At 39.9% G+C, this 17,530-nt stretch overlaps 1 protein-coding gene across 1 annotated transcript in view; it reads left to right on the forward strand.

Annotated features, from left to right (window-relative positions):
• LOC144333275 (myosin-IIIb-like) overlaps positions 1-17,530 on the forward strand; it is a 102,934-nt gene that overhangs the window by 70,283 nt on the left and 15,121 nt on the right. The window contains exons 6-8 of the mRNA XM_077956520.1: positions 8,210-8,314; positions 8,560-8,659; positions 11,201-11,277. Of these exons, the coding sequence (XP_077812646.1) occupies positions 8,210-8,314; positions 8,560-8,659; positions 11,201-11,277 (282 nt within the window). The remainder of the gene's footprint in view (positions 1-8,209; positions 8,315-8,559; positions 8,660-11,200; positions 11,278-17,530) is intronic.

A 17,530-nucleotide genomic window follows, 5' to 3' on the forward strand; every position in this document is an offset into this window, starting at 1 on the left:
AGCCATGGGTGTTGAGTTGCAAGTTAAACTTGAAATTGGCAGACAGTGGATTTCAGGGTCACTTAATATAGTCCCAAACTCAAGGAATCATCATAGCCTTCAATGCATTTCACTGCTTTTAGGGTCCCTTCTAAGTCATTCTAAGTCATTCCTGAGACAGTAATTTTATGCTAGTTTTAAAGATTCCTTAATTCTGTATTAATTTTTAGTCACATACTATTGTATGGTGAAAACATGGGCAGGTTCAGTTCTAGGCTATCTTGATTTTTAATATGTCTGCAAGGTATCTGCCAAGTATGTAGCAGGGACTGATATACATGTCAAGTAAAAACATCTGTTCACCCTTTATTAAAATGTTGCAGAGCTCCATAATTAGAGTTGAATAGATCCTAATGTATTATTATCTTGATAAAAGTTATCTTCTTTCAGGGAAGCTGTTAATCTGTGCTTCCTCAGTTTTCCTTTCTTAAGAAAAGCCAGACACAGTGGTTCACACCTGTAATACTGGCACTTTGGGAGGCTGAGGGGGGTGGATCACTTGAGCTCAGGAGTTGGAGACCAGCCTGGGCAACATGCAAAATCTCATCTCTACAAGAATAAAACAATTAGCTGGGTGTGGTGGCATGCACCTGTAGTCCCAGCTACTCAGAAGGCTGAAGTGGGAGACTGGCTTGAGACTGGGAGGCAGAGGTTGCAGTGAGCTGAGATTGCGCCACTACACTCTTGCCTGGGCAACAAGAACCAGACCCTGTCTCAAAAAACAAAACAAAAAACTGGACTCTGTTTCAAAAAAAAAAAAAAAAAAATGTAAGCTGACTTAAGCAGCCACAATGCAGGGGATCACCTGCTGTTCACTAGTTAATTATTTCCCAAATTTCCCAAATTGCAGCCTAAGTGCCAAGAGGAAACCTAGGGCTTTAAAGTAAGGATTTTACCTTGATAACACACACCTTGATAAGGTCAAGGATACTGTTGCAGAACTTTCTCCTTAATTCAGCCAAAGCTGGGTTCTTGTCCCATGCCCAGAAAAGATCAGGTTTGTGGACACATAGAAGGGTGAGGGGCAGAATTTACTGGGCAAAAAGGAAAAAAAAGAGAAAACTCAGAAAAGTGAGATGGAGCCCCACTAACAGGCCCTCTACCTCACTGATGGCTTCCCAGGTCACCACATGAGCCGAAGAGAGCAGAGTGCTCCCCTGCATAAGGCAGGGATTCCCCATGGCTGTAGCTCCACCCATTTTCCCCAGTGTGCCTGTGTGCTCCGGTTTGCTGTGGGCATGCCCAGACAAGCCCTGGGCAGGTTCCCTCATCTGCACAAAAGCAACAGATGTAAACACTTGTAGGGCAGGTCAGAGATTCTCCAGGGACCCCTTTTTATTTGCCTAGGCATTTGGCTGTCTCATTCCCTCATCTAAAGAAGTCCATCTAACTGCCATTAGAATAAGGATAAGGGTAAGGATGAAGACCACTCTTAACTGCTTCCTGCTGGCAGGGGGTGCTCTTTTGGGAAAACAGCAGTCAGATCTCCCCCAGAGGCCTATCTAAGGGTTCCCAGCCAAAAGGGCCATCATCTGAGGCTCCGGTTGCATGACCATTTGGAGTTTGATGGCATGAAGGTGAGAAGAGACAAACTGGGTTATTAGAAAACATGTATTAAAACGAAACGGGGGCGAGGGCTAAGGCTAGCTCAAAAGTCTTGAGGCCTTTTATGTTTGCACAGGAAGAGGGAGGCCAAAAGCCCAACTGGTTAAAAAAAAAAAAAAAAAAAAAAACCTTTTACCCTTCTGCCAGCATGTCAGGCTTTTGGGTTCCCTTCTCCTGAGCCCAATCCTAAGCCAACCAGTCTAAGGTTTGGGAAATTAACTCTTCCTAGTTTGAAGGATGCATCTGAGGGAAGTGTCCCATAGTACAGAGAGACAATTACCTATCAGTGAAGAGAGGAAGAGAAAAAAAATTTTTTTCTCAAAGGAGTCCCAGGGGTTCAGGATGCATTCGAAAGGGGTACAGACTGAAGATGAATGGCTACTCATCTAGAAAGAGGAGAGCAAGGCATCCCTGGTTCCCTTCTCTTCCTAGCAAATACCTGGGGTATGTGAGGGACAGAAAGTGAGCCATTCCTCTTTCTTTCCTCCACCCTTGTATCCCCAAGTTCCAGCGACCATGACAGAATACTGCTCATGGTGTCAAAGCAGCCTTCCCCCTTGTTAAAAGGGGGTCTAGGGGCTGGGAGTATCCATTCTTAACTACGTATTCCCTATCTCCCCTCCTGTCAGTAGCCTTTGAATTTCCTAGACCTCATTTCTGCCATGGATAGTAGCATGACCTTTATCCGTGAAATGGGAAGCTTGGCTTAATTGGCAGGAATCAGTCATGTTCACCTGTGCTATGCCTTTTAACTTCCATTATCATCTACCTCTGGATCCCTCAGATCCAGTTTTCTTTCCTAGGGCTTTGACTTGAAGCTTGGAATTGAGTCTGGGACAAAAATGTGCCTCTGAGAGGGGGTGTTGCATGGACTCCATATCATAAGCCAAATGCTAAGGTGAAGCTGTGGAACTGAGTCCTCCAACAAGGGAGAGAAAAGGATGTCTTGTGACATGCCCAGATAACTGGTGGCTATAGTTATGCTTGCGGAGATCTGGGTGCATGGGGCTTGGCTTTGGTTAGCTCCCTTGGTCTTACTTTCCCAAGAAGGAAACCTCTGGGTGATGGGCACCCTATTTATACCCATCACCTGGCAGGATTTGCAGGATAATTGCTCAGAACTAGAATTTTGATCCAGGTTTTTACATCACCCATCCCTTTTATTCTTTCTAAGCTGTAGCTGGAGATTCCTGGTTGGTTCACAAGAACAAGCAGGGTTAGTCTAAAATGTAGGCAAAAACTTAAAAACAACTAATGAGTCTATAATTTAATGACAAATGTATGATAAGTTTTGAAACATAATTTCTGTCTCTCCAGTCCTCATTTTTTGTTTAAAAAAAAATCATGATAGGACTGAGTTGTTCGCAAAATAGACTTTAGTCTTATACTTGACCTGATTATTTGCATAAAGTACAGCAAGAATAATTGTTTCTATATAGGCCTTTTAGATTGGCTTTGATGGAACTCTGTTCCACAAGGAATTTCAGGTAAGACCTTTTACAGCTGAGCACAGCCATGGGTTAGTATCCTCAAATACCTGTGAGTTGGGTGATCCTCTCCTCTTAAGGTCCCAAGATAAACTTAGAGCTCCTGGTCCTGTCATAAAGTGACAGTCTTTACTTACCACAGGTCAGGAAGCCTATACAGGTACTACATAGATAAGGGTGTGAGGCCAGTTTTCCCAAGGGGCTTTTATCAGCTCTGCAAGTCAAGCTTGACTCCTTAAAGGGAAGCATACCCTTCCAGTCAAAGCCTTGGAAAAAGTTTCTCCAACTGCATCCTACTGCAAAAGAAAATGGATTCTTATTGCACTGATGCAAACAACTACATTGCCATAAGTTAAGAATACTCACAACTAGTTTCCAAATTCTGGGGAAGCCAGGCAGAGAGAGAGAGAGAGAGAGAGAGAGAGAGAGAGAGAGAGAGAAATATATGCTCCAAATTTTGTTCACAGGAGTGTACCTTAATCATTAAAGGCCATAAATAGTTCAAAATAAGTTTCCTTGACTCTGAAAAAGAAAACAAGCATCAGCAACATTCCAAGCAAAAGTTGAAAAGATAGCTTCAGTTTTCTATGAGTTCAGTCCATTTAGTTAACTTGGTTTGATATTCATGAACATTTCAGCTCTTCATGAGTCCTATATGTTTTCCCTTTTTTCCAATGTCACAGTCTCCAAAGTTATCAGAAACCTGTATTTGAGAGCACCTGTCAGAGTCCTGTGGCACCTGTCAGAGTCCAGTTTATTATAAACTGTCTTGAAAAGAACCAAAACAAGACAACAATTGTCGGGAATAACAAAATTGCCCAGGGTAGTTACAGTTAGAAACACAATTGACAAAGAAGTTTGGTTATCTCTGTGGTTTACAATAACATAACAACCTTAATTATGATTGATAGCACATACATTAGACATTAGAATTTTAGAAATCCCATACAATTTTGGAACAGACATTAACATTTTCATCAAAATATAACCTAAATATGATTGAACACCACTTTGGCAATTCCATGTAACTAAACAACTTAAATGATCCCTTTTACCTCTCTTTTGTATACTCCAGGGCCCTCTGGAGCATCCAAAACCCAGGCGTCAGGAAAGACAATTTTGAAACTGAAGTTTGATTTTGGGAAGCCTGTTAAATATGTTAGTGGTTTAAAACACTGAAATAGAATTACAGATTACCATAAGTTATTTATTTTGCCAAACGATGACTCAAATTTAAAAAAGCAAAAACCTTTTATAACCCTTTACTAATTTTGCTAAAGAGCAGATTAGTGCCTTAAGAGTACCTTGTTGTGCTTTTATTTCAATGCTCAATTTACAGAAAAATCATATAATACCCCTTTGAATTTAGTCAATCTGTTCAAACACTGAATTTTTGCAGTACTAATTTTTACAGTCCTTCCATCATTTGTTTAAACCATCAGCTTTATTTTATCTAATTCAAAACAATCCTTTAACCCTAGGCAGGTACTTACATTTCCATGTCTTGTAATCTTTTACTAAAAAACACATCTTACTGTTCCTACATACCTTGCATGTAAATCTATTTCCAGTAGTTTCAATTACATGTTATAATGGTAACCCCTAGCAATTTTAAGTTTAATACAGAACCTGGTAAGTTGTTTTAATTATGTGCTAGGTTCAGCCAGGGTTTGACTCCTTCCAACATAATTAAGGGTGTGGTTAATTCCATATGTCCCCAGGCCTTACCAATTGTCAAGGTGACAAGTTGAAAAGTTCTTAAAAACCAAAAAAGCAGTTTATAACCTTAAAACACTTAGCAAACCTAGTATCTGACCTGCATAATTTAGTTCACCTCTGTATATTTGAAATATCTGCATTTTACCAATAATCTTTAAGGCTGTTTTTATTTCTCAAAGATTAAAGTCACATGAACTAAAACATACTACAGCTTTTATCTTCCCTTTAAAAAAATATTTGATCCAAGCAGTTGTCTTCCATTAGACCAATTAAATTAGAGCTCTTTTTTTATAGACATCACACACACAACACATATGTAACTACACAGACAGGCAAAAAAAAACCCAGAAGCCATAAGATTTTCATTTGCCCATCTCCTATTTGGATTATTGCCTCCGGGTAGAGCCCTTTAAGAGACAGGGCTAGGAAAACATGCAGCTTTTAAGGCCTAGTAAACAGGCATGACTAGGGGCAAAAACAGAGTCTGAGAGGGATCTATCTATTTTTAATTCCTGGGGTTCCATGAGAAAAACAGATTTCTTCCCAAAATGGAATAGTGCCTCATCTGTTTTTCCCAAGGAGTCCCATGGTCCCAGGAGTTATCTTAGGGCCTGCCATGCATGCATTGAGAGTGGTAAGGCAAAATGGAGAAAAATAATTTAGTCAACTGAGGAAAAAGTCTTTTTCCAGCAAAGCAAGATCCTAAAAGAGGAAAAAGCATAAAGGCCTTTTAAATATACCATAACTTGGACATCCACTTTTAATTAAGCTGAGCACTCTCTAAGAAAATCCTTTTTACTCCCTTATTAACTGATTTTAGCCATGCCAACCATCTAGTATTTCTGACTTTCAAACTTTACTAAAGGTAACCTCACAGGTGAAACCAACAAGCCTCACTTAAGGTTATGATTTCACTGTGAGTGTATGTGGTATTTTCTAAGGAGATAAGGGTAAGCAATTCTTACAAAATTTAGAACCTTTAAAGGTAACCCAGAGAAAGGACAATTTAAGAAAAAGCCTAGATGTTGTTCATGGTGGGGAAGAGAATCAGCAAATGGCAGAAGTCACACAGATATTAACTGGAAAGTACTCATTTCCTAAGCCAGGATTGAACCTAGGCATCCTTGCGAAATGAAAGAACAAAAACATTGCCACATGGTTACAGGTCACAATCCCAAGCACATAAAACAAGATGGAGGCCTGCAGCAAAGTTTGCTGTTGACCATACAGGAAGTCATGCAAAGCACATCAGATTGACTACAGCTTAAGACCAACCTCACAAATCCTTTTTCATAATTAAAACTTTACAGAAAATATAAACCCTGATATTTGGGGTCCTGGCCTGGTAAAATGTTTAAAAAAAAAAAAAAAAAAAAAACCGGCTGGGTTCTGCAGCTCAAACCTGTAATTCCAGCATTTTGGGAGGCCAAGGTGGGCAGATCACCTGAGGTTGGGAGTTCAAGACCAGCCTGACCAACATGGAGAAATGCTGTCTCTACTAAAAATACAAAATTAGCTGGGTGTGGTGGTGCATACCTGTAATCCCAGCTACTCGGGAGGCTGAGGCAGGAGAATCGCTTGAACCCAGGAGGTGGAGGTTGTGGTGAGCCGAGATTACACCACTGCACTCCAGCCTGGGCAAAAACAGTGAAACTTCCTTTCAAAAAAAACAAAAACAAAAACAAAACAAAAAAAAACTCTGGGGGAAGAATCTCTTACTTTTATGCCAATGGGTTTCTCCAACAGGGAGAGAAACTTAAGAGGGCAGCTGGTGAGTCACCAGTTTGTCCCTCCAGCCAACATTCCTGACCCCCAGGAATGACATGGTGGGCAAGGCGGGGGGCATAATTTCTCTACCCTCAGAAGAAGTCTGAGGACAAAAAGGCTTAGAAGTCAAAAGAAAAAGACTTTTTGGTTTGCATGTTACTCACCTTTCCTCAAGCCCCATGTCTGGATGCCAAAAATGTTGCAGAACTTTCTCCTTAGTTCTACCAAAACGGGGTTCTTGTCACATGACCAGGAAAGATTAGGCTGGTAGACACATAAAAGGGTGAGGAGCGGAATTTATTGGGAGAAAAGGAAAAAAAAGAACTCAGCAAAGTGAGATGAAGTCCTGCCAACAAGCCCTCTACCTCACCGATTGATTCCCAGGTCACCAAGTGAGCTAAAGAGAGCAGGCTTCTCCCCTGCATAAGGCGTGAGTTCCCCCTGGCTCCACCCATTTGACCCCAGTGTTCATGTCCGGCTCCAGTCTGCTGTGGGGATACCCAGATAAGGCCAGGGCACATTCCCTCATCTGCACAAAGCATCAGATGTAAACACTTGTGAGGCGGGTCAGAGATTCTCTGGGGACCCGTTTTTCTCTGCCTAGGCATTTGGCTATCTCAGTAGCTTTCAGAATCTGGTGAAAGCTCTGCATTTTCTCCCCAGTAAACTGCAAGATGCATATACAGCATGTTGCCTACAGTTTCAGGGTATTTCCGTGCTCTGCTTAAAACAGTTAAGAACCCTTGATTTAGGATGGCTTGTAGCAAACCCAAACCTGCACATTGACTTCTGCGGTTAGTAAGAGTTATCTTTGGAAATCCTTAAGTTGATGAAAAAGTACAATATAACTGCTTTATGTATGTACTCAAACTTCAGTAAGATACAATATATGACAAAGAACAAATATGCAAAATAAAATTACAGTGTTTTTAATTACAGACAAAAAAGAGAGAAGAGCATAAAGTTGCTGAGAGCCTAAAATTGAACACTAAAAGGTTAATAAACGCACTTACGATGCAACTTCACTACGTAAAATCTATCTGCAATGGCAATTCTAGGAAGAGCTGCTGGTTGGGTTTCTGATACCTGCTAGCACTGGAGAAATCACTGAAATGTATTCTCTGTCAGGTATCAAGGGGCATCCATCTTGCCTCCTGGTTTTATCCTCAAAATGCATGTTAAAAAATAGACAATATTCACATAAAGTGAAAAATATCCAATAAGTTGCCATGATTACTTATATGCTTTTTCTTTCCAAAAAATTTTCTTTCTAAAAAATTTCTAAATGTGCTTTACATTTTATTTTTATTTTATATTTGGCAATTAAAAAGTTAGCATTTTGGACATGCACTTTCACTCACAAATCATCACTTCAAATAAAAAATACATACACAAAGAATTAGATTAGACTGGGTAATGGAAATGTGAAGTCTGAGTATTCCAAGCTGGAGTTTTGTAATCTGCAAATTTACTACATTGAATCAGTATCAGTTGGCTTTTCTTCTTAATTTCTTTTTCTTTTCAATTTCTTTTTCTTTTCTTTCTTATATGTGATCTCCTGCTCTGCCTGTGTCTGGCATCTCTTCTCGCAGCTGTGTAATGGGGGCTCAGTCACCGAGCTTGTCAAAGGTCTACTCAGATGTGGCCAGCAGTTGGATGAAGCAATGATCTCATACATTTTGTATGGGGCCCTCTTGGTAAGAACATCTATCAAATGGGGTATGACAGCAAATGGGATGGTTTGTTCATTGCTTGGGTCCTTATTGCATATTAACAATGGGGAAACTGCCCTATGATATGCAAGAATTATTAACAGCAGGAAGGTGTAGCCAAATGTAGACTTTCATGAGACTTTTCAATACTAGGGTAATTGCTTTAAAATAATCATGTAAATTTCCACTTTCTCTTTCCTGTTGTTTGGTGGTGGTGGGATGCCATGCAGGGCCTTCAGCATTTGCACAGCAACCGAATCATCCACCGTGATGTGAAGGGGAATAACATTCTTCTGACAACAGAAGGAGGAGTTAAGCTCGTTGACTTTGGTAATGACTGCTTGTCGTTTGTTTTCTTGATGTGTGCAGTTTAGCCAAAGGGGACAATTTATTGCAATCTCAGAAGACTGGGGCTTCTCTGCTACACCATAGGCTGAGGGACTTTTCCAGTCAAACACAAGCTAAGGGGGTGGGGGCTCCAGATGGATCACCCTAGGAGATGCTGTTTACTAATCTATTTTCAGCTTTAGAAGCAATTTTATTAAAGATTGAAAATAAAAGTGTTTCAGAAGAAGAACTTGATGCAAAAACTTTTTGGTTTTCTGCTAAGAATTTCACATCTCAGGGCAATTGTCTATAATTTACATTTTGTCATTTCTTCTTTTGCATATGAAAAGAGAAAGCAGTTTGGTCTTTCAAATGACTTTCACTAGCCTTAGGCATACTTATTCCCAGTGAGCAGAAGGTAAAATAGTCCTCTGGGCCTGGGAGCTAACATCCTTTTAAATTGTGTTTATTGCTGCTACATGTGAGGCTGGTTGAACTGGAAACATTAACGGGAGATGGAAATGTGAGAGGAAATACAGGGCAATATCACCTAAGTCCAGAGAACTATTAAATATCTCCTTGTAATATCATATGTTGATATTTACAAAACAACAAACCATTTGTTTTGTTTTTTTTTTAAAGTTTATTGAAGGTTTAGTCTTCTAAATGAATTCAACAATAGTACTTCAGAGCCATTGTTACAAATAATGAGAAAACATTTAGAGAAACACTTTAAACATGTTGTCAATGTCATAGTAAACAAGACTGATTATTTTTGAAAGATATTTGTGATAATATTGCTAAGAAAGAGTTCAGTGTAAACATGTATCAGTTCATCATTTGCTCAGATGAAATTACTTAAAAATAAATGAAGTTGCTTTAGATGTACTGGTGTATTTTTACTGAAACACAAGCAAAGAAAAATAGCAGAGGGAGCATTTTGTGTAAGTCTTATGCTCCTCTTTATAAGGAATGATGTAACTCCAATAATATGCTGTATGTTTAACATTTGAGATGTTTTTTCCACGTGATTCTGGGGACTGTAAATATATTGTGAGGGCAAACAGACTGGAAGGATGAGGATGGGATGGGAATTGATACTGATTTATTCACTCAGCAGCTTTGTGATTTGACATAGCGTAAGTGTTCCTAATCTTTCCATTAGAAGGTTCCGAACTTTCAGTGGCTGCAAAATAAATTTCTAGAAATTAAAACTAGAAAGGTATAGTTGTTTTTACCAAAATTGTGGTGGAGAAGTTGGTAAAATGGGAAAGTATCTGGGTCTAATAGAGTTTAAAGAGCTTCTTGGCTCTCTGATAAAGAGAATGTCCACAGTTAACACAACAGTCATCCCCCAACAAAACAACCCACGAACCCTTGGCAAATCTATGCCGATGTTTCAAAGGTGTGTCCTTTGCTAAGAACACACAGTGTTCAGTTTCTAAGTTTTTGTCATCAGTGACTTTAGTGGCAACTCTGGTCATTCTCTTAAGGGCTAATGAGACTTCTGTGTGGTATAAAAGAATACCTTACATGTGTAAAATGCTTTGCAATTTATAGATCATTTTCACATTTGTTCTCCTAGTTGGTCTTAAGAAGAACCCTCTGTGTTTGGTGTGACTGTTGTGATTATCCCTAGTTTGAAGATGAAAAAACTGAGGCTCCGAGGTGAAGCAATCACATAATTAGTAAAAAGCATAATTGGGATGGACAACATTGATTCTTAATCCCGTGGACCTTTACGCCCTCATGATATGAAGAAGAGAGCTGGTTAAAGGACATAGGAGTTACATTAGAATTCAGGTCCTCAACATTGAGCCCCAGATAATGTTATTAGTCATATTCTTTTTCCATTTGACAAACAGAGCTTTCTCACCAGGTTTCCAGGCTTCTAGGCAAGATAAGGCACTGAAGTCTTTTTATGTCTGTACTGATGCTCTGTTAGTGATAGCGCATGCCGATCTTCTTTCTCCATAAAATGAAGCCCCTTATTAAGAAAGAAGTCATGTGAAATAATTTGGAAGTATAATAGGACAATATTTTGGATTGATCCTAGTTGTTGATATTTTTCTTTTGATTTTTGCAGGGATATAGATAGGGATGTCCATTAGGAAAAAAAAAATCCTAATGATTTAAATAGAGTGATAAATGCTCCAGAGTTGTAGTTTGCTGGCTACAGTTAGTATGCCAAATATGACCTACCTCCTATTTTCATATGGCCTATGAGCTAGGAATGGTTTTTACATTTTTAAATGATAGGGAAAAAAAAAAAACCCAAAATATTTTGTGACGTGAAAATTATATGAAATTCAAATTTCAACATCTATAAATAAAGTTTTATGAGAATGCAGCCACATTTATTCATTTATGTGTCTACTATGGCTGCTTTTGTACTATGGGAGCAAGAGTTGAGTAGTTGTGACAGAGACCATATGGCCCACAAAGCCTAAAGTATTTATTTGGCCTTTATGGGAAAAGTCTGCCAATCCCTGGTCTAGCATCATACTTGGCTCACTTTTGAATTCTGATACCCTTTCCTTATAGGTGTTTCAGCTCAACTCACCAGTACGCGTCTGCGGAGAAACACATCTGTTGGCACCCCATTCTGGATGGCCCCTGAGGTAAGCTGGAAATATCTAGTTCTTTCTTTGCATGTGTTGAATGCCTTGGCACTATGCCTTTTTATGGGTAAGTCATATGCTCTCCAGAACTTTAGGAAGAAGAAAGTCCATTATCCTCATTGAACTGTAAGAGTGTTAGTTTGGTCAGTGATGCTGGTGAGATGTAATCTCAGAAAAGCAAGATTAAGTCACAGCTATCCCATAGGGTACCTTCATGCAATTAGAAGGTGTCCCTCCAGAAGATGCAGCCCTCTCCAAGGGCTGTGGCTTGGCAAATTCATCCAGCCCTTGTATAAATTAGAAAAAGTCAACTTCCCTGGATAGATGCAGCGTCAGAGGTATATGGCTTTGTGAAGAGCCAGATTTCAGCAGCAGCTGGCCTACAGAACTATATGTGGTGGCCCTGGTTGTTTTTTGTTACCAGATACACAGCAACTCATCTTGTGTACTTTGTTGGCTCTCTGTAGTAAAACTTGGGATTTATTCCTAAGTTCGGTTTGGCATCATCATAGAACTGTCTGGAAAATGACGCATGTAGAAGTTTGGGGAACCTTCCAGCTAGATGAGGCATGCTCTGTAACACTAGTGCAGTTTAGTTTGTCAGGTCATTTAATTCCACAGTATGCTGACCTTTGCCTGAGAGCAGCTTTCTGGATTAAACAAATGGGTTCTTTTAATAAAAGGACTCAGATGGTCACCTCCCTAGATGTCTTTCCATCTCTGCATGATGGTATTTCCTCTCTGTGACTGCCAAAGTGGTCTCCTAACAAAGTAAGTGGTTCATACTAATCTCTGCTTAAATTTCTTCAATGACCCTCCTGCCTCCCATCATCTATGGCTCTTTCTTTCATACCTGAGTAATGGATAGGCCCATTTAAAAAAAAAAGAAAAATGCTGCAAATTCCAGTGTTTATCTAAATCTTAAATATTTCTTAAATAGGTTTTACAAAACATAAAACTAGATATAAACTCCTTGTCATTTTTATTTATAGAAATATAAAACCAAAAGAAAAAAATGTATTATGAAAAAACTATTATACAAAGTCAGTAACATTCAAGTAAGCAGCTTTAATTTTATGAGACAAATGATACTGTTTTGTGAATCTCCATTGTCCTTTGCAGTGTGCTTATGTTTCAGGACACAATCATATGGGTTATTTTGAGTCTGGCACACCTACAACCATGTACCATGTGGCGACTCAGTTCTCCTACTACTTTATTCTATTTCAGCTAGCATAATCTCTTTGTTCAAACAGCACCTCCTTTGATCTCCAACTGTTACATCTCTGTTGGCTTGATGCCAACTTAATAGTAAACATAATATGAACACTGTGTGACAAATGGTCATCCAGATGATCTAGAATATGTTTTTACTCCTCCTTCTCCCATTATTATTATTAACACAATTATCACTGAAACAAAACCAAAAACATAAAAAATTATCTAGGGACTTTGTGAACTCCACTTTGAGAAACACTGCAGGATAAAGTCAAAACTTCTTTGAATTGTGAATAAAGCTCTTAATATTCCAATGCCTATCTATCCAGCCTTATTTCAGATTACTTCTCCCAATTTACTGGTTCTTAATGCCCCAACAGTAGTGAACAACAGGTGACTCTCCAAATCCCTACTGATGTGTCTTTCCTTTAAACCCTTGGTGTACTATTATATCATCTGGAATGGCCCCCAGGCCTCTGGAAAATTCCTCCTTAATTGACAAGTCTCAAATGCTAGCTCCGCTGGGAAACATTCCCTAATCCCTTGCCCACATGGAGGCTCCTTTCCCTAAGTTTCCACCACGTCCTTCCACCCTCCATTAATACAATATCACTACTGCACTGTAGTTGTTGGCAGGCAGATCTCCCAACTGGACTCAGCTCTGGCAGGGACTTGGGATGCCTAAGCTCTTAATAAAGTGCTTGATACAGAGTACAGGCTCAAAAATAACAAATAAAAAATAAAATCTGTTGGGTCAGGAGCGGTGTCTCATGCCTGTAATCCCAGCACTTTGGGAGGCCGAGGCAGGCAGATCATTTGAGATCAGGAGTTTGAGACCAGCCTGGTCAACATGGCAAAATCCTGTCTCTACTAAAAATACAAAAATTAGCTGGGTGTGGTGGCACACGGCTGTAATTCCAGCTACTCTGGAGGCTGAGGCAGGAGAATTGTTTGAACCCTGGAGGCAGAGGTTGCAGTGAGTCGAGATGGCACCACTGCACTCCAGCCTGAGTGACAGAGTTAGACTCTGTCTCTCAAAAAAAAAAAAAAAAAAAATTCTGTTGAATGAATGAATGCATTGGTAAGAAAGCCAAAGGGATAAGATACACTTGGAGAACAGTTTGAGGATGGCTTCACAACTATTGATATTAGCAAATTTCTCTGTAGATTTAGATCTGTTCTGAAAGGAAAGCATAACTAAGGTCACTCAACTAATATTTGGGGTGGCATAACATGGAAGATGGTATTCCTGTTCTAACCTAGAGCAAATTGGTATTTTCAAAATCACAAAATATAATTAAGAGAAGCAGTTTCTTGGCTTTGTACGTTTATTAAGAGGTGTTTGTGGCTGGGCGTGGTGGCTCACGCCTATAATCCCAGCACTTTGGGAGGCCGAGGCAGGCGGACCATGAGGTCAGGAGATTGAGACCATCCTGGCTAACACGGTGAAACCCCGTCTCTACTAAAAATACAAAAAATTAGCTGGGCATGGTGGCACGCACCTGTAGTCCCAGCTACTCAGGAGGCTGAGGCAGGAGAGTGGCGTGAAGCTGGAAGGTGAAGCTTGCAGTGAACCGAGATTGCGCCACTGCACTCCAGTCTGGGTGACAGAGTGAGACCTGTCTCAAAAACAAAACAAAACAACAGCAGCAAAAAGAGGTGTTTGTGACTTTCCAACTTTAACTGGGTTGAATAAAATATGTGGAGTGTTTCTATAGGGAACAGTTTATGGTGAGCTTCTTTTTGCTCAGATTGCCTGGAAGTGGTTCCCCTGTTAGCTGGGAAAAGCCAGCACTGCATCCTGCCTGTTGCAGTGAATCAATTGAAGAGTAAGCAGTTTAAGGTATGGACACCTTGACAGCACATTGCAGGAGTGAATGTCTGACTGTTCAGGTGCAGGATTCTCTCAGGATGCGTGATTGTGTCCAGTATGCTCTGGGACCCAGGCTGCAGCTCTTGGGAATCAGGCCTTCACCATTCTCACATTTTTATTTTCTAAATGGAGAAGTAGTTTTTCCAACAAAGTCTCTTTTTGCTTCATAATCCTCCATAGGAATGTCCACAAGAACAACCTTCCATTTTTCAGTTCAATTCAACAAACATTTATATTGTTCATGTGAGCAATGCTTTCAAGCAGTCCTTGAAAGTATAATCAGTAATGGTTCCAATTAACACTGTCTTCATATGATGGCCTGTGTAGTATATTGATCCTGGTATGTTCTCACTTCTGCTTGTATGAATAAGTGGTCTTTAGATTAAATACAACAATGCATGCAATACCAATGCCAGTGGAATAAGAGCATTGCAGATGACTTGTGCTTTATTTTTAAAATGCAGCTGAGAGATCTTTGATCCTATTTTTGAGGAATTGAACAAAATTGTTTTTTCCCTTTTTTATTTCCATTTTTATTCCACAAGCTTGAGTAAGTGTAGTATTTAATTCAGATAGCTGTTCTATAAACCAGGTAGCTAATGGAATGTGACCACAGTACAATCAAATGTTGATGAGCACTCAAGACACACAGTTCACTGGGACAGCTCAAAGCTGCAGCATGAAATGACTGTCATACTGTCAACACTCTCTACTCATGTTCTCTTACTACCTCATTTGGACACTACTAAAGTTGAAAGATACTGGCAGAGTAGTCTCAACTCAGCAATGTAGAAGAGTTCTGGGGATGCCATTAGTGTATTAGTACTTTGAAACAATACTACTAGGGAAATAAATTATTTAGCATAGTAAAAGGGTTAATGTAAAAGTCAAGATGACTACAATTTTTTTTTAAGATGGGGTCTTACTATGTTGCCCAGTCTGGTCTCCAACTCCTTAGCTCAAGCATTCCTTCCACCTCAGCCTCCCAAGTAGCTGGGACTACAGGCATGCATCAACATGCCTGGCTTAAGATCAGAAATGTTTTTTATAAACTAAACACACTGTATGTGAGTAGCATACTGTGACTACAAGAAAGATTATCTTAAAAGAGAAAGAAAAAGTGTCACATCGAGACTATTTAGCAGATTATCATGAGCAAAATGACTTGAACATTAGATAATTAAGTTTCTTATGTAATAAGATCAGAGGTAGGTTGTTCTGGAGTTTGTTGATTTAGCAGCTCATAATAAAGTCATGAAAACTTCAGATTTTTCAATCTCCCTGGCTATGAGTGCTGCAAACTGCATGGCTTCATCGTTCAGGGACTGACTTCAGGGCAGTTACAACAACAGTGCCTGTGAATATCTGAGGGGTAGTAGTGGCTGCAACATGCCAGTAGCCACAGGTGAAGGCACGCATGGTGCAACCAAACAGCAAGAAGTTAAAGTGGGTTTTCCTCGTCTCTTGGGGTTGAAGACTTGTCCGCCGTATATTTATTTCCCCGGTCTGCTCTAATCAAGTAGTACAAACTGGGTAGCTTTAAACAACAGAAATATATTATCTCACACTTCTGGAGGCTAGAAATCTGAAATCAAGATGCCAGCAGAGTCAGGCTTCCTCTGAAGCCTCCAGGGGCGGGATCTTGCTTTGTCTCTTTCCAGCTACTGGAGGTTTGCTGGCGATCTTTGGCGTTCCCTGGCTTGCAGCTGCGTAACTCCAGTCTCTGCCTTTGTAGTGCCATGGTGTTTTCTCTGTGTGTCTCTGTCTTCACATGACCCTGTCTTCTTATAAGAACACCAGTCCCGTCGGATTAGAGGCCCACCCTACTCCAGTATGACCTCATCTGAATTCAACTAATTGTAGTGCAGTGACCCTATTTCCAAATAAGTTCACATTCTGAGATTCTGGGGGCTAGGACATCCATGTATCTCTTTTTTGGAGGACACAGTTCAACCAATAACAAGTTCCCAAGTAGTAATAGTTAGCCCCCTTTCTTTGTATTAAATCATTCAAGTGTCCAAGGTAATTAGTTCACTATTTAGAACCTGCAGGGCTGCAGGTTAATAGATGCTAGCATAGTTAGAGGGATCAGCTTTGCCTGTTTACACACACATACACAACCACCTCCCCTTCTCCACACACACCACACGCATACACTGTCTGTGCTCTCTCAGCCTTTGGTGTTGGAGGCAAACATGGTTCTTTCTGAATGTACAAAGCATACCAAATTGCCTTCCTGTGTGGGCTCCCAACAACCCCAGACTTTTGTTCTCTCCTACCTACTTTCAAGCAAAGCATTTTAAAAATTATTATTATCTCCTGAGATGTTTGGCCAGCTCATGGTCACTTCCTTGAACCTTCTCTTTACTTGATTAAGCTTCTCTGGTCTCCTGGCCTATAACTTTAGCCTGCATTTTACACACTTAAAAAAACCCACAAAAACAACACAGTCTTCCTATTCGCCATGTTTATTATCTCTTTTCTCCTCCACTGTCTCCTGACATCCAATTTCTTATAGTAAATAATATGAATAATAATATCCCACATTTGCATAGAATTTTTACAAATAGTATTTTAAAAGCACTATAATCTACCTGTGAGAGTGCCATTTGGGCATGATTACATTGATGTTGCAGATGAAGAATCTAAGGCTCTGTCAGGCCAAGTGTCCATAGACACAGAGTAGTAGGTGGGTAATTGTGACTGGAATCCATATTTTGTGACTCATTCAACTAAGGGATTCCAATATAACCCATGTCCACTGTCAATATTGCTCAACCAATTTTTGTATCAAACACATGCCAGGTAATATCCTGCCCTATAACAAAAGGGATACAAGCCTAGTTTATGTTGATTAATGGTAATGGCAGGGGGGTTGGGGTAGTTGATACCTAAAATACTTTTTCCACCATCACATATAGCAAAGAATTAAATTCAGTGCTTGTAAATGACTGAAACCCAAGAGAAAGAACCAATGTTGTCATTATCGTTTTTATTGAGGACACCAGTAGACTTTTAAAATAATGGCTTATATTTAGCTGATGTACACTGTGTGGCCAGGCTGCTTGTTAAAATATTAAACTGTGTTCATTCTGGATAGTAAATGGCAGCCATCCAGAGCCCCCTGAGTGCTCCTCAGCCACCAGAGGTGCCCTGTCTTTT

This window comes from Macaca mulatta, chromosome 12 (genome assembly GCF_049350105.2).
Source record: "Macaca mulatta isolate MMU2019108-1 chromosome 12, T2T-MMU8v2.0, whole genome shotgun sequence".
Taxonomy (NCBI): Eukaryota; Metazoa; Chordata; class Mammalia; order Primates; family Cercopithecidae; genus Macaca; species Macaca mulatta.